The sequence below is a fragment of the Ammospiza nelsoni genome, chromosome 2 (assembly GCF_027579445.1).
Source record: "Ammospiza nelsoni isolate bAmmNel1 chromosome 2, bAmmNel1.pri, whole genome shotgun sequence".
In the NCBI taxonomy this organism is placed as follows: domain Eukaryota; kingdom Metazoa; phylum Chordata; class Aves; order Passeriformes; family Passerellidae; genus Ammospiza; species Ammospiza nelsoni.
In genome coordinates, this window is record NC_080634.1 from 56,856,524 (window position 1) to 56,877,615 (window position 21,092).

General features: G+C 41.1%; 1 protein-coding gene across 6 annotated transcripts in view; it reads left to right on the forward strand.

The window, feature by feature from the left end:
• The window catches only part of CAB39L (calcium binding protein 39 like), a 60,821-nt gene that overhangs the window by 27,884 nt on the left and 11,845 nt on the right, over window positions 1–21,092 (forward strand). For all 6 annotated transcript variants that reach the window (XM_059465965.1, XM_059465968.1, XM_059465971.1 and 3 more), the window contains 3 exons: window positions 9,027–9,191; window positions 13,203–13,321; window positions 17,907–18,075. In XM_059465965.1, coding sequence (XP_059321948.1) covers window positions 9,027–9,191; window positions 13,203–13,321; window positions 17,907–18,075 — 453 coding nt within the window. The remainder of the gene's footprint in view (window positions 1–9,026; window positions 9,192–13,202; window positions 13,322–17,906; window positions 18,076–21,092) is intronic.

Genomic DNA, 21,092 nt, shown 5'->3' on the forward strand with positions numbered 1-21,092 from the left:
AAAGCAGATGCTCCATACTTGGGTTTCTTTTTGATCTGCTCTGCAGAGTGACTCCTCAGGGTTGTGGTTTTGAGAATTTTTGGCTTTGAGCTGGTTTGTATATTTGGGTGTCAGTGACAAGGAGAAATTCAGACTTCTTAGAAAACTGAGTGCTCAATGTAAATTTGTTGTGAAAGTCAGAACAGCTGGTGTGTGTTTTCCTCCCAGAGCAAAAGATACAGAATGCTTCCCTGGTGTGTTAGAATGGAAACAGCTCATGAACTCAGTGGTGCCTATTTTACAGGAAGAGGCTGATTTTCACTTAGTTTTTGTGTACTTCTTTGCTATGGGGTAGAGGCCGTTCCTGGGGTGAATGGGGGTGATTGGGGGAGAGGAGAGAGAGGGACAAGGCAGTCCCTTCAGCAGCAAGACAGAAGGTGAGGAAAGCCTTTTTTTGGGTTGGTTTAAGCTTATGTGGCCTGTTGACTCAGGGCTTTGTACTGTAATGTCAAGGAAGCACATAGCGTCCTTTTCCTTGCAGAAGGAAAGGTTACAGACTCCTTGGCAGTTCTGCCTTTCATCTGAAGTGTTCCACTGAGCTGTCCTGAAATAAATACCTGTTAAAGAAAATAGCTAAATTTATTCTCCTGAGTTTATGGAAGTAAATCATAAGAACTGTCTTTACTACTGAGATGGTGATAAACTTTAAAAACTGGCAGGAAAAATACAGCTCTTGCAAAACCACCCAGCCCTATCACACCTGCTGCTATCCATTCAGGTTTGTGAGCTTAGTAATGCCATTTCTGTTTGCAGTTTGAGTTGGAGAAGAAAAGACAATGGGAAGACTTTCAGTGGCCCGCAGGTTTTCAAAATATACTCAGTAATGCTAATGAGTAATGTCTTTTCATGAGAATAATTGGAGAAACGCAACTGAAAACAAAAGCAAAGAGAAACAAAGCACAGTGCTGTACTCTGTGCTCTTGGAAACCTAGCAAGGTTTTTAACTCTACCTCAAATTTGATTTCTGGAGGGAGAAGAAATTTGTCAAACTTTCATGAAAGTGTCTAGAGGTTTAGCTACTGCAAGAGCCAGAGACCCTGGATGTCTCAGAGCTGGGTTTGGACCCTGTAGCCCTGTGACCTGGGAAGTTTGTGACTCAGGGCCGTCCAATTTTTCAGCTTTCTAGCTCCTAGTCTGCTGTAAGAACTAAAAGAGTATTGTTATGCCTCACCATAAAACCAAAGTTCCCAGTTGTACTTCCAGGGTACAACTCCAGAGCATCCCTGATTTTGCATGCAAAGTAGTTTCCAACTAGGACTTGCTTCAGATGCTTAAACAAGAAGATTTATCCTGTGACAATTAAGCTGTTATTGTAGTACAGCCAATGTGGTATGTGGGTTGAGACAGCTAAAAGCTGCTAATACAGGCAGAATTGGCAGAGAAGTGGGACAAAGCCTGAATTAACTGCAGGGCTGGCAGAAAACCGCCTTTCCTTTCCAGCTGAGAAATTGTGAGTATGAGGTGAAGATGCCATGGGCAGCCAGGAGGGCACAAGGTCAGACAGAAAGGGGCTTGATGCTTCTAATACAACTTTGTGCAACTTTCATCAGGAACCATCTGTGTCTTAGAGGGGATGCTTTTAAATACTGCAGAAAGGATCATTCCTGCCAAGGTATGGAGTGCACAGCTAGAGGGAACTTTGCAGCACAGCAGTTAAGACTTCTCAGGCAATGGGAAGAGGGTAGAGGATATAACTTGATAGACAGAATGCAGAGAAGCCAGTTGTAAGTGTAAAGGAAATTATACATATTTTCTGAGGCATTTCCACATGCACACATAATATACAGAGGTTTGTACCCTTCCTTCATGATGCTTTTTGTTATTCATGGAATAGTACCCATTCAAGCTTTCGCTAAACTCTATTGACTTCACTAGCATCTGTCTCCTTAGATGAGAATTGAATTTGACCCACTTTCTCCATGTGTCTAGTTTTTTTGAAACTATTAATGTGTTGTGTTGCCATAGTGCTTTCTGATGCTTTTTTAACACTCCCAGCTGAAAAAATAGGTTAAGTTTTGATGTTTGGTTCTTATTTTTTTATGTAGGCTTTCTTGTTTGTTTTCTTGCATGGATATATGTGTGCTTAAAGCTTTGCCATTTTCTCAGCTACATTTTGATGGTTGATAGACCACAGGTTGAGAAGCGCCAGCACATCTGGCTCTCCTTTTCTTCTGAAGTGCTCTTTCTAATACCTTGTTTTTACAGATTTAAAAAAATAATATCTATTTTAAATGAGGGATTGCAGCACTGGCAAGTTTAATGCAATAATTGGGAGATTAAGTAGGGTAAGACAGAGCTGGAAAAGTGGACTAAAATGTTCTTTGTCAATAATCCTCCTCTCTTACAACATCTGAAAGGAAATAAGGTGTTCTTCAAGCATATACAATTGCTGACATCCTGTTTGGGCTTTGATGTGGTGAAGAACAATTAATTAAGTTTTATTGCAGTATTGTATAAATGTCATTACAATTTAATCTCAGTTATGTAGAATTGATCAGTCCTTGAATTTAATGAGAAATGTCCACTCTGGAACTACCTAGAAAAGCAGGAAAGTATTTAAATACATAAGAAAGAAAGCCTTTAGAGCTGAGGCTCTCTTCTTTCTGGTACAAACTCCTATAGCATTTGGAGGATGCATGTAAGTAAGGATGAAGAGAAGCCATAATACCCAGAGGCCACACCTGTTGAACCTGAGGAAGAATGGACAGCATGTGACGCTCTGGTCACACTGCTTCACTTATTGCTGGTGTGTCGCCGTGTCTTTGTTGATGGCTATTGTAAAGGAACATTGATAGAAAGGGTGCCTGACCAAGCTCACAAAAGAAGGGGTGTGACATCCTGACTTCTCAAAGCCCTGTGTTCAGCTGCTGGGCCCAGTCAGCACCAAGCAGTGCGGGTGGCATCCAGTTTGTCACTGAAGGACATCCTTGAGCACATGGCCCTCCCGCTGCTAACCAAACACCTTGGGGTGTGGCAGCCTGACTCAGTGCCATCTGTGGTGCCTACAGGTTGGGTAACATTTTCTGAACCTGCCCTGCAGCAAAAGCCTTCCAAGTGTCACAGGCTTTTAATTTAGTGCAACAAACGGATCTGAGGTTGGTTGAAACTTGGTGTAATCTTTGCATGTGGTCTAGATGGGCTGAAAGATTTGCAGTTTCTGGTATAGCTGATCCAAGACAAGGGTTTATTGTGGAAAATGAACCCCAAATGCATTAGAGCAGGTTCAGAGCACTGTGCTGAGTGCTTTCCTGTCAGGCAGAACTGCAGGCTGAAGTGCCTTTAGTCAGTGCTCAGAAGCACAGTGAAGCGAGATGTAAAAATAACCTCAAGTGTCACACTTCTGCCCCTCTCACTTAAATCTCTCTAACGAGACTCCTCCTTCAGGCAGGTCACTGCAATCTGTCCTCTCTTTCATCTCCACATGCTGTAACAAATTTGGTGCTGTTCACAAGGGTCAGGAGAGCAGCATTTTATTAAGGCTACAATTAAAAGACTTCAAGATATCTGGAACAAATACTTCTATCAATAAATCCTGCTTTTTTACATAGCAACAAGGAAGCCATTCCTGGCTGCTGCTCACCTTGCTGGCTGCTGTGTTGGTAGAGCTCTGGGGACTGGTGTGTGAGATGAGGTGCATGCAGAGGGCTCTGTGTGCATTTGCATGGAAGAACAGTTGCGTGACTGCCGGGAACGTGAATACCCATGGATGCAATTCTGCAGCTGCCAGTTGCAAAATTGCTTTCCATTTCATGCTGCACACTGAAACCAAGGGAATGAGATAAGAAGGGTTTGGCACCCCTTCCTCCTAGCTCTGTGTGTCCTGGGGTTTTGTGCAGCGTTTCATGTTTCAGCTTCCCTGTTCTGCTAAGGCCTGTTATTGCTCTAGAGGTGGGAGAAACTCCAGATACTATCAGGTTCTGGTGCCAAGAGTTTAAACCTGTCTCTTCTGGTTGCTTTTATTTTTAAGGACCTTCAGAACCTTTAGTTCTGTCTAAAGTGCAGCCTTAACAGTGGGAAAGGAATTTATGTCCAGGTGGGGCAAACCTGTCTTGTCCATTTGATCATACATCCTTTTAAAAGGCATTTCCCTGCTGTGCTTGCTTGCCCAAATTGTCTTTGCCAGCTTCCTTGAGTACAGGTCCATAATGTTTTGCTAAATAACAGACATCAGGCCTCCTGATCCAAAATACCCACAGTTTGTCCCTGCAGATTCGTTCAGCATGAAATTGCATCAAGAATAAGTCAGTTGGGGTGATCCTGAGGTTACGTGGTTGCTTGATTCAGATTCTGCTAATGGCTTTTCTTGGGAATCCTCCATGTAGAGAGAGCTGCATTGGCACTGCATTTTAGGAGAAAAATTGGTTTGAATCACACAGTGAGAATATTTTTAAACCAGATAAGACCAAATCAAGGAGCTTTATGCTTTTAGTTGCAATATATAGCATGGAGTACTGGCAGATCACTGAATCACACATTGGAGTATTTAACATGGCCCTGGTAGGCATCTCTGTGTGTTACTCTCTGCTGCTGTGCAAGAGAGAAACAGTTTATAGAGAGATTTTGGACCTGGAAATGTGCTAGGTACACAGACAGAACCTGTATGTGCCTATTTGCCATATTCTTGTGTTTCTCCCCTCCACAGCCTATCCCACACTTGAAGATCAATCAGTCTTTCAGGGAAGATTTTTTCATATTGAATTTCAGGGAATCATTTTTCTGTAAGCTCCTTTCTTTCTGTTATGTTCCCGTTATGTCAACAGTGACAAAACTTTGATGTGTGAGGAAAATAAACCAAGACAAAAATCTTCAACTTATAAAATTTCCAGCTCTGGTTGAAGCTGTTGGTAGGTTTAGAAAGACACATAAAAACTGACAAAAAATCAGCTTTATGAGGAGGGGATGTTGAACATGTTTATAATTTAACATAGAGAAGTTATGCAGGTTTATCTATACTGTCTGTTTTCCACCTTCAAGGCTGTTGCGGATCATCTAGTCCAGTAGGGTTGGCAGAGTAACCCAAGGATTGTTAAATTTCAACATTTACAAAAAATCCTGTCTTTCAAAATGGACCCAAAAACCTCTTGTGGGTTGATGGCCATTATAAACTACATTCTGTGGATGCAGAGTCAGTTCTTGTTGGAAAGACCAGAAACTTGGCTTAGGAGGTTGACATCCTGACACCTGTGCAGGCACAGCAATACTCGTCTGTGTGTGCTGGGAATCAGCTTGCATTTCAATCTCACTTTTTTGTCCCTACCTGCAAATTCTGATTGTCCAAAGTTCAGCATATTCCACTTTTGACATTAGTTTGTCTAAGTATAAGCTGTTCTGTTTAGGATTATGTGTGTAGTTTTCTCCTTGCCTTCTTTTTTCCTCTCTATTCACAAGATCCTCTCTAGATATAATGGCATAAATTCAGTCATGATGGAAAGGACTTGTACCTAAGGGAGTAAAGGAAAATCTGCTGGAAATAAGATTGTGCCTAATTGCAAGAGTGAGGCAAATGGCTGAAATGCTTTTATATTTCATGAAATTGTTTCTTTTGCACTCTAACTTCTGCTGGAGTGATGGTTGCAGCACTTTGCTATTGTTGCTCTTGCCACTGAAAAGAAAAAATAGCAAAGAAGTCAGAATTAGGGGTTTCTAGTGAATCCTTTTTATTTTTTGTCACTGAAATTCTGTTTGTGACACAGCTGGGGTGAGGATGTCTTGCTGAAGCTTTTTGTAGGTTTTTGCAATTTTTCCTAAAGAGGCTCAGGACTGGTCTGACTTCTCATGCAGATATGTTTCTGTCATCTTGTATTTTCCATGTATTTGAGTGAATAAATGTGCTTTGTTGTTTGTTTTGGACAGATGTTGGGTCTTTGGATCTTGGAATGTCTTTTTTCTCTGAGTATTAAGAAAGTTTCCATCCCAGAAACAGTGCTTATGTACTTAAAGTATTATTCTAAAATTGCTGTGAGATTAAGTGGAAATGTCAAAACGAAGGCTGTTAATTTAAGAATCTGTGTTTGGGATTATGGTTTTCCTCCAGATATATTGTGAGGGATATCCACTGAGGAGCAGTCCTTAGATTTGACCGTGAATAACTTTTGGTGGAGAGTTGCACATCAAAACACAGACCATGGAGAGGCTGTGAAGGGGGAGGAAATGGCACATGAAATGTAAATGGCATGTGGGAAAGCTGAGGAGACAGTGGATGGGATGGCAGGTGATTACAGAAATGCAGCTGTGGTGGCCACTTCTGCCCACCAGCACCAGTGTTCTATGTTTCATTTTCTCACATTGCTCTTTTTTGCCTCCTTTTTGAGAATTAAACCTAAAGCTAAATCCTGCAGAGCTTTTTCTACATATCAGAAAGGACTGCTTATACTTGAAAGGAAAGTTATTAATGTTTTTTTTAAACTACAGAATGCCAGAGATATTCACACCCAGCCCAGCAGAAAGGGTGGAAAGCCAAAAATGTATGGGCTTTGCCTTTGAAATGAAAATATTTCCCTAGCTCTTATAAAGATTTAGAGCTTTAGTTTCTAAGATAGAGCCCCTGTTGTTAATCCCATCTGTACTCTGTGGGATATCTCAAGTGACACACGACTAACATTTGAGGTAAAAATAGGCTCTTTTGCTGAGTGATGGCAAGGAACATCAAGATTTCTGCTGTTAGAAGTTATCACACAGTCATGCTCATTTACACACTGCCCATGCTGACCTATCTCAACCAGGAGAAAACTGCATGTAGGTACAAAGAGGTTGGGGGAGAGCAGTTCTTTATGCTGTGCAAAATCAATGCTTAAATCTTCCAGGTAGCTGCAATGTAAAAGTTGCTTTTTGGTGTGGTTGGTTTTGGTTTTAGTTTTTTTTAAGACATCCAGGTTTTTTGTATCATTTTTATTCACTAATTTGAATAAAATCTGTGATTGAAAATGTTGGGAAATCAGCAGCAGGTGGGAGATGCCTCTTCAGAGCACTGTGGGGTTATGTTGTGCAAATTGATGGGGTGGTATTTGAAAGCATGATGTTTTTCCTTTCAATGTATGTGAGAGATATATTGAAGTTATTGATGTGGCTTTGAACATCCATTGATTTCCAGTCAGCTTTTACAAGTCACTCTTGGGTTTTCTGTGTTTGTCTTGATTTTTTTCCCACCTGCTATGCTAACAAAAGGCTAACTCCAAGTCAAGGTTTTTCAAATATGTGAAATGCTGTCTTCAGCATCCTGCTGGCCATTTGCTGTCATTCTCAGCTTTGCTTTCAGACCTGATCCTTACTTCCTTCCCACTCCCTGCCAAAGAATCCAATCAGCCTTGCTGCAGGTGATGTGTGTATTAAATATAACCCGACACAGAAGGAGCCATTGCCTCCATAGCCCCGTGGCTGGAGCAGGTGGGATTTACAGCACACACATCCACATGAAAAAAAAATTACTCCTTTCCTCCACAGAGTCTTTATTGGTTCACAGTGGACCATAGCTGTGAGGAGAGCGTGAGCCAGAGCTGCCATGCTGTAGCCAGTGGCCCTTTTCCTTGGGAATCTGTATTATCACTCACATCTGATTTTCACCTGCTGACTGCATGAATGCTGAGCTGTTACCTGTTTACAGGCATGGCTCTTTCCTTTCCCTCTTGCAATCCTGCTGGTCAAGGTTCTCTGTAAGGCAATTCTGATTCATTCTCTACATTAGATACCTGAAACATTGCACAGGATTAGTATACTCTAGGTGGGAGCAAAAGATGTGAAAGATCTATTTTACTTCACTTGGCGGCAGCTGTGGAGCTTTACTAAAGCAAATTGTTTCATTTAAATTTCTCAACCTGAGGCTGAAGTGCCTGTGTGCTCAGTGAGCAAATCCCATGTGGAAGATGCTGGCTCAAACCACACCTGATGAGGAGAAATGAGATGAGGCAATGTGAAGCTGTCAACCTTGGCTGAGATAAAGTGAATTTTTTTTTTTTTTCTGGTAGCTGGTAGAGTGCTGTGTTTGGAATTTAGGATAAGAATGAAGTTGGCAACACTCTGATGTTTTAGTTGTTGCAGAGCAGTGCTTACACTGAGTCAGGGCCTTTTCTGCTCTGCAGCCCACCCCACCAGAGAGTGGTTTGGGGCTCAAGGAGCTGGGAGGGGGCACAGCTGGGACAGCTGACCCCAGTGGGCCAAAGGGATGATCCCTGTCACATGGCATTGTGCTCAGCACACAGTGCTGGGGGGAGGCTGGCCAGGGCTGCTGCTCAGAACTGGCTGGACATTGCACTGTGCATCACTGGGTGTTTGTTGTTGTTATTGTTGTTTTACTGCTGCTATTTCTTCCTTCCTTTTCTATCCTATCAAGCTATCTTTAGCTCAACCTAAAAGTTTATTTCCTCTCCCCAGTTCCTTTCCCCATCCTGCTGAGGGGAGTGAGCAAGTGGCTGTGCAGGGTTCAGCTGCCTGCTGGGTTAGGCAGTGCCACAGGGCTGTGAGTGTTTGTTTGGGTTCCCAGCAGAGGAGCTGGGACAGCCCACCAGGAAGCACTGGGTGGGCAGGCAGCCCAGCAGCACCCCTCTGGTGGGAGCAGCCACCTGAAGGCTTGGCACCTTCATCTGGAGCCTCTTGCCCCACGAGTGCCATGGAGCCCACTGGGGAGGACAGGGGGAGCGACAGTGAAATTGCTGCTGCCTCTGCAGGGCTGTGCCTGCCTCCAAACCTGCTAAAGGATCTCACTGGTGCTGGTTGGTAATTGATCTCTTGGCCCTATTTTGTGCTCATGGTCTGTAAATGGTGATGTGTCATGTATAAATTGAATTTATCTTGTGTAAGGCCTGCAGGGTATAGTATGGATGCTTCAGCCTCCATGATTACCTAGAATTATGATATCATTTTGCAATAGATAATGATCATTGTAAGTACATTTAGAAACATTTGTTTTGAAATGCATGCCTTTTAAAAGAACACCTTTTTCTTTTTTCCTGTTTCATTTTTTAAAACAAAACCCATTATCTGCTGGCAAAAAGGCATCAGAGGAAGTGTCAAAATCTCTGCAAGCAATGAAAGAAATTCTGTGTGGGACCACAGACAAAGAGCCACCCACAGAAATTGTGGCCCAGCTGGCACAAGAGCTCTACAACAGTGGCCTTCTAGTGACACTCATTGCCAACCTGCAGCTGATAGATTTTGAGGTAGGTCAACATTCATAAACTTTTTTCAACTCCTTGGTCTTGGTGCTGTCAGTGACTAGAGCCATATTTTTCTGAAGTTTAAATAATTTCATTGCATTCAAAACTGTTTTCCACAGGCTGAAGAAAGTTGCTGCTCTAGATTGGTTGGTGTCCTGAGGACACTGGCAGTAAATCTGATTTTTAAAAATTAAAACAAAAAATATAAAGAAATATTTCCATGTGTATCCAAACAAGATACAACATGGTGCTGGGAATACTGTCTAAGACCAACCTTGTAAACTGCAGGGATGATCTTTGGGATAGTGCCAATGGAGCTACCTGCTGTCTCTGAAGAGTGTCCAAATTAGACAGGGTTCAGGGACATGGAATAAAAATAATTGGAAGCATGGAGAATTTCATATGACAAAGACTGAAAGAATTAAAATGGTTTAGCTGAGAGGAAAGGAATTGAAAAACATGTTAAAAACAGACAGCAGGTCACAAGGTAATTTGGCTGTCCCCCACTTAGCTGTTTCAATTAAAAGAATAAAGGAATATAACTGCTGGTATGGGTTCCATGATTTCTGTGGCCCCTGGGGATTCCTCCCAAGTGTCCAACCACTAGCGGGAAATCCCCCGAGCCCAGGAGCCAAACCTCCACCACTGAGCCTGGAACAGGAGCAGCACCCAATGCACAGGTAGCTGCTGGAGGGAAAAATTTAGCTTTTCAAAGAGATCTGATGCTCTCAGAGACACTTTTTGTGGGAGTCATGTGTATAAGTTATTTTCTTTCCATTTTGTAAATGAATGAAAAGGAGGAAAATGGGTGATTTCATTTTTTCCACTCCACCCCCTACCGCCAGTAAATCCAGGATCAAGGACTGATTTATTTATTTTGTAATGATTTTTGAAAATGGAATGTATCAGTTTTTGAAAAGTTTTAGTGGAATTCTCTCACTCTGGCTCAGGTCTTAAGTTCAGGAGGGTTTTTTTTAATGCTTTGACTTCTCTGTGCCTCCTCTGGTTACTGTTAAATATCTAATTACAAAAATACTCAAAACCCCAACAACCAAGCCCTTAAAAAACCCTTTAATAGAAATGGAGAAGAGGGAAGGAGAAGATACTGAAAGCACAGAAGGGAGACTTCTGCATTTTTTTAGTTACATGAGAGTCTGTACTGCTTTTGCCAGAGAAAAATTTTGTATCAACATATTAAACACACAGTCCTAAAATGCAAGCACTGGATGAAATACTTAACTTGTTGTTGAATTGCTGTTATTACAAACAATTCTCATAATTCTTATTGCAAAATATATTTTTTATTCATTGCAAAAGCTTTCCAATCATTTAGCCACGCTGTTATACATGTTCTTTGGACAAAACACTGGAAACCAAACATCACTGAACAAGAGGACAGTAAGAGCATGTGCTGCTTTGTCTTCATGTCTTCCCACTGACTTTTCCAGTTTATCAACTTTTCTGTTTCCATTTTGTTATATTGGTGGCTACAGCTGGTATTTAACTTGTTTCATTGAACAAGCAATTTCATCTCACTGTAACATTAATTGCATCTCACTGTAACATTAAATGCAAGTTAATTTTTTGATCCGTATGAAATGGTAAAAAGCAAATCATAAACTACCGAAAATCTGATTTCTGAAGGCAATAATGTTACTCTGTTTTGTCCTGACTCCCTGTGTCCTCCTCACCAACCCTGCTGCCCACTTTGATCCCAGTTTTTCACAGCTGAACTTCCCTTTGAAGATGTGTTTTCAAAGACAGTGTAGGGGAGACTTCCATCACACATCCATCACACATCCATAGAAGACACAGGTTTATTGCTTCTGCCACTCAACAAACAAGATATAATTTCAGTGATGATATTGTTTTGAAGCATTAAAGCCAGGTTTGGGCAGGAGCCCAGAATCAAGATCTGGGCTTTTCTGAAATGTAAAATATGAAATTTATTTTTGAACTTTAAAGAACTGAGGCAAATGTGCAAACAACAGAAGTCAACTAAAAATGTACTGTGTGTAAGCCTAAAGGTTCACAAACTGTAAAGCCCCTAAAATAGGCAGTAAATAACTACAAGCCAAGGACTGGTGATTTTATAATCTTTTCCCTACTTTGCCTTGAAACAGGGGCTAAATTATGATATAGGTATTATACAATTTTTTATTTAAATAATGCATTCTTGGCAGGTTTCTTTTGTTCTTGTCTAGCCACTTTCTCTTAATGCTGCCTTATCTTGTGCTTCAGTGGCCACATGTATTTCATTATAAGGCAAAATTCAATTGCAGATCCAAGTAAGGAGTGTTTCAAAAGTACTCCTACAATTTTAATGTTTGTCAGGTGGTGAGGGAAATCTGTCATGGTTCCCTTCTATTTGCCTCCATTCCCTCCTGGAGAACCCATGGAGATCAACTCTGGCTTTCCCTGTCACTGATCTCTAGAAAATTAGCTATAATTGGATACTCATATCAATATATCAATATATCAATATATCAATATATCTATATATCTATATATCTATATATCTATATATCTATATATCTATATATCTATATATCTGTATCTATCTCCTCTCTGCTCATGGATATTGTGCTGCAATGCACACAGTATTGAGTAACCAATATAAAATTTGGCATAGCAGAGAGGATCACTTAATTTCTGGCCATCTTTACCTCACCCTTTCAACAGCTCTTCTCTGTCTGAATTGTTTTCATCTTGGAATAACTGCTGAAGCCCGTGGGGATCACAGGATTACAGGCATATGATATGGGTGTTGTAAAGATAGGGGAGAATGGGATGACTTTATACAGAATTAGCCTATTTGAAATTATGTCCCAGGGTCAAAGAAAGTGTTGCAGATAAAGGCAGATGGACTGGCCTGCACTGATTTGATTCTCCTGTTTAATTCCCAGAGTCTCCAAGTCTCCAAGCCAGCTGGGCTGGAACAAGTAGGAAGGCAGAATCTTTTGTGTTCCTCGGCACTGATTTATTTGTAGAGGTGAAACCAGGGAATTTTCCTCCGTGTGAAACTATCTGCTCCTTGGCTTCAAACATTCAATAATTTCTCTGCCAAGGAATGTTTGTCCTCCCACGAGAGATCAATCAGCACGTACAGATTATAGGTGACCTTTTGCTTTAGCTTGCCCTGTGCATAGTGACCTGCTGTTGACTCAGTGCCTTGGTTACTGGTCCTGAGTGCAGCATCTCCCACCTCCCTTAACTTCACATCAATCTGGCTGCTGTGCCAGGGGAGAAAGTGGTGGGGGAGGATGTGGATTTCAAATGCAAGATGGATTGGTGAGCCCTCTGACTGAACAGAACATGATTTGGAAAGACCTTCTGGAAAGCTGTGTGCACAGGGAAGCATTTGGAGACAGGCTGTGACTCTCTAGATGGATGCATACAGCACAACATCAGGAAAAAGAGAAGGACTTTAGTTTTGATTAAAGCGGAGACACACACGTGAGGCTGCCATTTTATTGGTTGTGGTTATTCAATTTTCCATGGTAAATAATGGGCACGGGTTAAATTTAACCCTGATTTTCAGAAATGTAATCACACTTGGAGTTGTTTGCACTGGACTGATAAAAAGCTTTAGCTTTTTAAGTGTAGGCAGTGTGGCAGTGGTTTGGTACCAGCTCTGTTACTCATCTTTGGAGGCTATGGGACTAACAGCACACACAGCAGCAGCAGGCTTGGCTCGGGGTAGGGGCTTGCTTTTAATGTGCTTTAGTGTTCCCATTTGAAATAGCCAGGGTGGCAGTGTAGGAGGAATGCACATCTTCATTTAGGGAAAAAAAGGTGCAAATGGGAGTGGGGAAGTCGGGAGCCATCAGAGCTGCCCGAAGGAGGAAGCCTTCCTGTGGCATTGGAGAAAGGGCAAATATGAGGCAGAGACTCAGGAGGAAAAAAAAGGCTGACCTGTTCTGACTTCAGTTTCATTTGCACTTTAAATTTATATAGTAAATGGTTGTTTGCTCGTGTTTTTCTAAGCAAAGATATATTTTGCTTTTGTAACAGGGCAAAAAGGATGTTTCCCAGATATTCAACAACATCTTGAGAAGACAAATTGGCACACGCAGCCCTACTGTGGAATACATCAGTGCCCATCCACATATCCTATTCATGCTTCTTAAAGGGTAGGTGCTTTAATTTGAGTTTCATTAAAGAGCATTGCCTGGAACATGCGGGCATTGCAGTTCATCTACTCTCTCACTTTTTAGTTAAAAAAAAAAAGAAAGGGGTTTCAGATTTTGTTCCAGCTTTCTTACTCTTTTTTTTTTCCTGTTGACTTTCTTTCTATGGAACTCCATACTTTTTAATGATCAGATTATTTCATTTGGCTGTTATTTCTTCACCAAAAACTTAATGTTGAAATAATTATGTGCTGGTTGTTTTTGACTGCACCCCATGTGATGCGTACTCCATTTCTCACTGTGGACTCTTGTGCAGCATTGCTGGTAACTGCTCAGGTTCATTTAGACCTTTTTGCATTGCAGGAGTGACCAGCAGTGGTGTCTGTAAATAACTGAGTGGTAGAGCAGAGAGAAACAAAAATGCATTAAAAGAGTAGTTGTGCCTGCAGAACAGACTTCTCCAACACTTGTGGCCACAAGTGAACTTCAACTTTAAATTCTTTCTGTAATTAACTCCACAACTTTCAGCATTAAATTTTTTTTGGTCTTTTAAATCTCAGGACAATGATGATAATTCTCTCCGTCATTTTTACAAACTGTTTTTAATTTCCTATGTATATACAATGATTTTCTTCCCTTTTCTCTGTCTTTGCTTTTTCAGTTTTTCACTCATTTTGATCTTGCACATTGAGCATGTATCACTACCATATGTCTGGGCTTTATTTAAAGATAAAAATATTTTTGGATTATGTCCCAGATTTTCTTTGGCATCTGTAGCAACCTAGAATATTAAGAAGATAAATAGTAAAGTTTTTATGCATATATGCTTCTGACAGACATTTTACAGCAAGTGACCTGAGCTGGTGGAGGAATTTAAATAGCATCACTTAGATGCTTTTTTTTGAGAATCTTGCTGCATGCAGCAGTGTCTGTGGTCCTTGAGCTCCTTGTTCATGATGTCTTGACTGGCCCTCTGCAGCACTGCACTGGCTCAGAATTGCCATTTCTGTAATTTCTGTTAAAAAGTGCAGCTGAATCCACAGTAGAAGCCCAGAGTCAGTCCTGCCCAGCCCGAGCAGCTGCTGCAGAACAGTGTAATGATGTCAGACGTGATGATGCCTTCCCAGCCTGTGTCCTGCTGCTGGGACTGTCTAAAAATGGGACCCAAAATCTGTGCCTGCAGCCAGGGCAGGGCCCTGAACACACAGATTGCTGCATGCCCACAGCGTGGGGGTGTGTGTGCAGTCAGCTGCAGGACTGGGAAACAAGCATCTCATGTTAGGCACCACCACATGAAAATGTGACTTGAGGACATGTTTTCTTATGTATTTAATGCTGAATGAATTATATTATTTATACTATATAGATATATATTTATATAATGCTATAGGAAATATAGGAAATCAAACTCTGCTAAAGGAAAGTGGGTTTGGCTGAGTTGTGCCATTTTGTGTTTGTTACATGACATCATGACATTGCCTGGAGAGAAAAAAAACCACCTCTACCATGACTATAAAAGAAATGGCCAAGATTATTGTGACTGTTGTACTTCCATTGGATGCAAAATTTCCTCTGCCCTGTGTCAGTCCCCAAAAGCAAGAGGTTCCTTTTTTGTGGCTTAATGTGAGCTCTGTTGGGTGGGAAGGATCTTCAATCAGAGCTCCCACCCAGTGTTTCCTGTCTCATACTCCAGTGGAACTGCCAACTTGAGATAACAGTTCCTACCTTTAGGCTTCATTTCACTTGTTGCCTGCTTCCTTCCAGCTTCTCAGCTTCAGAAAACACACAGCACATAGTCAACTAACTTTCTTTCTTTCTTTCTTTCTTTCTTTCTTTCTTTCTTTCTTTCTTTCTTTCTTTCTTTCTTTCTTTCTTTCTTTCTTTCTTTCTTTCTTTCTTTCTTTCTTTCTTTCTTTCTTTCTTTCTTTCTTTCTTTCTTTCTTTCTTTCTTTCTTTCTTTCTTTCTTTCTTTCTTTCTTTCTTTCTTTCTTTCTTTCTTTCTTTTCTGTAGGTTATTTGACTTTGCTTCTGCACTTGCTTTAAGGATTGCTTTGCACTTGCTTTAATAGCCTCTTATTTTCTGTGTGCAGGCTTTGTGTGTAGGATTTCAGATGAGTGCAGTATTTGGTGTGCATAGAGAAACAGTTGTAATTGGGCCAATTTTTTGCTCTGGTGTCAGCCTATTGCATTAGCCCAGAAATAACTTTGTCCTTTGTAAGTTAAAATACTTTCCCTCTAGGACAGTGACTGTTGAGGACTTAGTTTATGGCACTTGCATTGTTTCTCTCAAGTGACAAATTCAGAAGCTTCTTTATGAATATCTATCTATATCTCATGCCACATGCTATCTCTACCTAGACATTGCCCCAGCCTGTGTTGTGATGACCTCTTCATATCACAGCCCAGTCAAAGCTTTAGTGGTGTATTGGCTGAGGTTGGAGAATTCCCCTTGAGTCTATCCAAGGATAAACTCAGGCTATACAAGTAATGTAAAGTCAGATCAGAATGCCTCTGTTTAAGACCTTGTGTCTCCCAGGCTTGATGCCTTCCAAATCTCCTGCCTGTGCTCCTCATCTTGTACCATCTTCTGCACTAACCATGGAAGAATGATTCCCCTTGCACAGAAATGCTTTTCTGCTCTCAGTCTTGCCCCTTTCAAACTTCACAATAAGTGTTTTGAAATACTTCAAGTCCATTGTTTCATTTTCTAGTTCTCTCCAGTATTCACTGTGTGGGGGTTTCTTTAGGTTGTAAGTTCATCCAAACAGAGAAGAACTCAGGTTTTTTTTTTTTTCTGCTGTGGAAATACATCAACATAGAACACTAATTGCTCATTAGAAGTGATTTGAATCACATTTCTATCATTCCTGCCTGGTTGCTTTGCATGTAAGTGTGGGTGCAAAGGACATGCTAGCTATGACTGGGCAGCCTGTAAACTTCTTCCAGGCTTATTCCAGGCACCAAACCCAACTTCCCTCGCTTGTGTGAACAGCCAAAGGTCCATAACCCACTTCCAGATAATGGAGCATTTGACTAAGAATGATTCTGTTGATACTTAATGTTTGTAAAAGTTATTGTGCTGGAAACAATGTAATTTGCTTTTATTCCAACCAAAATATTCATTAGCCAACTATTAAATATTTTCCTGGCTGCACTCCTAGGAGCAGCTCTGCCTCATTTTCCTTAAAAATTAGTATTCCTGTTAATGGAGTTGATGCCTCAACGGGAAACATCAGTGAATTTTTGCTGTCTGAAGAGTTAGAAATTCAAGTTTGCAAATGCTTCCCCAAACCAAAACAAATAGGGGCTTGAGCGCCTGCATTTCCTTGAGGGTGGGAAGCTTCATTTGCCTGTTTGGAATAGCAATCCATTTTCATTAAGCCAACTATTGTTGACAGCAGGTTGAAGTATGCAGCTCTGGTATGCTTGCAGAACACAACTGTTCTTTTAAACTGCATGCTAGGGGTAAATTTGAGGCCCACTCACTTACAGCACAGATGGCATTTTGTGTTTTTCTTCCTTTTTTAAAAAAAATGTATTTCTTTTGGCCTAGTGATAGGAATTAATTGTGCAAAGGAAAAATGATGCTGATAAGCTCTGGGTGATAATACACAGCTCTGATATAATATAACCAGTTTATTGAAACAGAGAGTGCTTTCTGTCCCCTTGGACTTCACCACTTTCACATGATTTCTGGGAGACTGCTGGAAAAAATTCATTTTAAATCTTTCTTGACTGTTGGATTTCATCCTTTTTGTTTTTTAATGTGTTTCTAACAGTTTTGTTTCAGATTAATTTCAGCTTTAAAGAAATCAAGACTTTATAGAAATTGAAGATGATCTGAAATTCCTCCCCTCTCCCTCCCTTCCTTCCTTTCCAAGGGCGAGATGTGTGCTGGCTCCTGGCTATTGCAGGGCCTCATGTGCCATAGCAGGATTGTGGCTTGGGGAATGGCTGCTTGTGTCCTATCACAGCCAGAGCCTCTGCAGAAGAGGCATTGGCCCAACTCCTCCTAAACTGAAGAAAAAAAAATAAATTTCAGAGCTACAGAAAGCTTAATCCTGTGTAGACTGCCTGGAGAGACTCTTCCTACTTTCCTCATTAATACTGCAGAATGATGTCCTCTAGAGGAGGAGTGGGAGTTGATGGATGGTCATGAGGTGTTACAGTTTTCTTGAATAAACTGAGGAGCTCAGAACTGAATCTGAAAAGGGAGGTTATTATATTGTACAGGCTGTGCTTTCTCACAAGGTCAAAAGGGTGAAGGATTTCTGTTGAAATGTTGAACACTCCCCACGGTCTTTCCACAGAGAGGGGGAGTAGTGCAAATTTACACCAAAATGTGGTTTGGCTTGGGAAGAGAGAGGTTTGCAATGAAGAATTCTGGCAGCCTTGTCTGTGTCTGCTCCTAAGCTTTGGGATGAGGTCCTGCAGCTGGGCACAGCACTGTGGCTGGGAGCTGCCCTCGGTGGGCTGTGTCCCTCCCAATAGGTGTTCCTGTGCCACAAAGTTCCCTGTTGCTAGAAAGGTGCCTGTTTATCTTCTCTCTACTATGTTTTGATGTTTTCTGTTTCTCTTCATTCTCCAGATATGAATCCCCAAATATTGCCTTACGTTGTGGAATCATGCTGAGAGAGTGCATCCGCCATGAGCCCTTGGCCAAAATCATACTGTTCTCAGAACAGTTCAGAGACTTTTTTAAATATGTGGAAATGTCAACATTTGATATTGCTTCTGATGCCTTTGCTACATTCAAGGTAAATTATTCAGTACATGCATCATAGTTTGTGTCAAAAGCAGCACTCCATCAGAAGTCGTCACTGAGCACTGTGTGCCTTTGAACTGCGTGGCTTGTTTATTGTTCAGTAAAGGATATAATTAATTAACTCTTGGTCTGATTGTAGCAGGATTCACAACAGTGATCAACTCTGCAAAGAATCTTTAGAGAAATGTAAATCTGTATTTAATAAACACTCTTCCCCTTGATAACTCACAGTCTTTTATGCTACCATTTAAAACTCAAATGAATCATGTATTACCTACAGCTGTTGTAAAATGCATAACCTTCTTCTCTCCCTACCTTCCCCCACCACAAACCCACTGCCCATCATGACCACACGAGTGAATAGAAGTCAAAATTTAAAACTAACATTTGAAATAATTGTAATTTTTGCTGTCCCTTCTGAGCTCAGCAGTCAAGTAGATGTTGGGTTTTCTGGCTGTTGCTGTTTAGGTTTTCTGCTGTTTTAGGTGTGCTGGAATTCTCAGGGAATTCTCTCTGCACCTCCATCCTGAGGTGCTGAGATCCCACAAGTAGAGATGAATGCCAAGCCTGCTGATTATTTTGCAGTGTATTCAGTCTTATTTTTGTGACCCATGGTTCAGGGTAAGGACTGTAGTGCTAAAAGCCAAGTAAGTGGAAGCACTGCATAGGCTCTGTAGAGTGTAGAGCAGTGTGCACTGTGTAGAGTTTGTGTTGCATTAAAAATTAGTTGGGTGAAGATGCCAAATTTCTTGGAGCTTGTATGTGACCATCATTCTTCCCACCAAGTGTTAGTACAGTCTCTGAGCAAAAAAAAACCAAAATAAATTCGATGCCTGTGAACTCCACATACAGGGAAGATTAATTTATTTCTGAAAAACAGTTTAAGAAAGCTGAGGGAAAATCTTTTTAGTCAAAGACTCTTCTAAATATAGATCCAACTCCTTTTTTTTCTTCTATCACTGAGCTCCCTGTTGTCATAGAAACACATTGTTTATTCTTTCCTTTCAAAGCTAATTAGAAACATGATTAGATAGACCTCAGGAGTAATTGTAAGGAATGTTAGAGCTCAGCTCAGTGATTCTACATACACTGAAGCCTGGCTTTTTACTGGTGTTTACTAACCTACTGAATGGGACAAAGATTTGCATAATGGAGATAACATTGCATTCTTCAGTAATGACTTGAGCAGGATTAGCAATTCAAATCACCCCTTAATCAATTGCAGCATCTTTCCATTATTTTAAGTTTCACTGTTGTGGTGTCCTTTAGGTAAAGGTTATGAAATTCAAAGTAGCACAGAAACACAGACAAGGTATAAAAATGCAACATAACTGAGGTATTTAATTCTTCTGTTTCTGGCATGAAACATTTTACCCTATGCTCAGAAGAATATTTGTCTCTGGTCAGAAAATGTGCTCCCGGACTCAGTTCCCAGCTTGACAGAAGGGAATTGCATCTTCTCCCCAGGTCCTGCTGAAGCAGGACAGCAAAGTTTGTTGGTGGTGATGAGCAGCGTTCACCCCAGCCAGGAGGCAGGATGGGGATAAGGGTCAGTTAAGCTGTGGCAGGGACTGTAGACTGCTACAGTCCTCCCAAAAGGAAGAGAGATTGGTGTTGTTCACAGATCTACAGCTGTAGCATGTACTCCTGTCCCCTGTGAACTGAGTGTATTTTTAGCAGGATTTAAAAATAGGATTCTACATCCTCGTGTGCACTGGAAAGAGAGGAGTATGAGGGCAGTTCATCCTCAGACAAAGGACAGAGTTCACCTTTTAAAATGCTTGGGGTAAATGTATAAACAGCATTTTTAGGTTTTTTGAAATTATCTCTTAGCACCTGATACATGGTCAGTTCTGGAAAGAAACCAGCTGCTCATTTCATCTCCTGTTTGTCTGTTACTCGGAATAGCTGGAACAGCAAGAGATTATGTGGAAGCAACTGAAATATGGAGCTACCTAATTTCTAATGCTGGGAAAAGAAGTGCTATGATTGTTTGCTTGCTGCATTACCGAACTCACATTTTCATTTCTGGTGTCCCCATGTTGGGTTTGCAGTTGCCACCGCGGTGTCTGGTTCAGAGCTGAAAGTCTTGGATAGCCTATGCACCAGAGGAGGGCTCAATTAAATGTGCATTAAAGCCTGAGGATATTTATAGCAGGGAAGCACTGGAATTATGATCTGAAGATGTACTTCTTAATTAAAGTTATCCAGGTGCACTGCAGAGAGGAAGCAGAGTTGTTAAAAATGCAGAGGAAAAGGGCTTGTATTTCAAGGTACAAGCTGTCTGTGGAGGGAGCAAGCAGCAGTTGGAATGTGCTGGCTGAATGCTGCTGCTCCATGCTTCCTCATTTCCTGTGAAAAACTCATTTTGGATTATGTTTCATTTGTGCCCCCTATTGAAGGACTTGTACTTGCCTCCAAGTGCCCTGCATAAAAGCTCCTGAATCATGTGTTTCACTTCAGCCTTTAAAAGTGCTGTCACTGCAGTCCTGCTAATTGAAGGGATTATTTAAAACAGGCACTGGATTTTGTAGTGCTCTGCTTTCCTCTTATAATTGATAGTAAAAATAAATTAAAGGATTAGTATGTAAAGGATTTCTTTTATTTGTGAGGATGTGTCTGTGCATCTGCTTGAGCTTGAGCTCCTGATCAGCTTCAGTCTCTGCCTGGGTAGGGAAACCAAGAAAAAGATTATAAAAAAGAGCAGAAAAATACCAGCTTGATTCACTGAAAAATACCAATTTGAATGGACTTCATCAGGCCTTTATTGAGATCAATGTTGTGTTTTAAAAGAAGCAGTGGGATAAAAATCACACTTAAATACCCCACACTGGCCACTCATTTCACAGCTATTCATCCAGTGAAAAAGACACACTTTCTTCTGGAGCTGAACATTTGCATCTCTGTCACTGAGCACCAGCATCACCATTCTGTGGGAGAGGTTCTTTTAATTTAAATTTGAATTAATTAGCCTTCTGGAGTGGGAAGCAGTCTGTCCAGCTGTCTGGA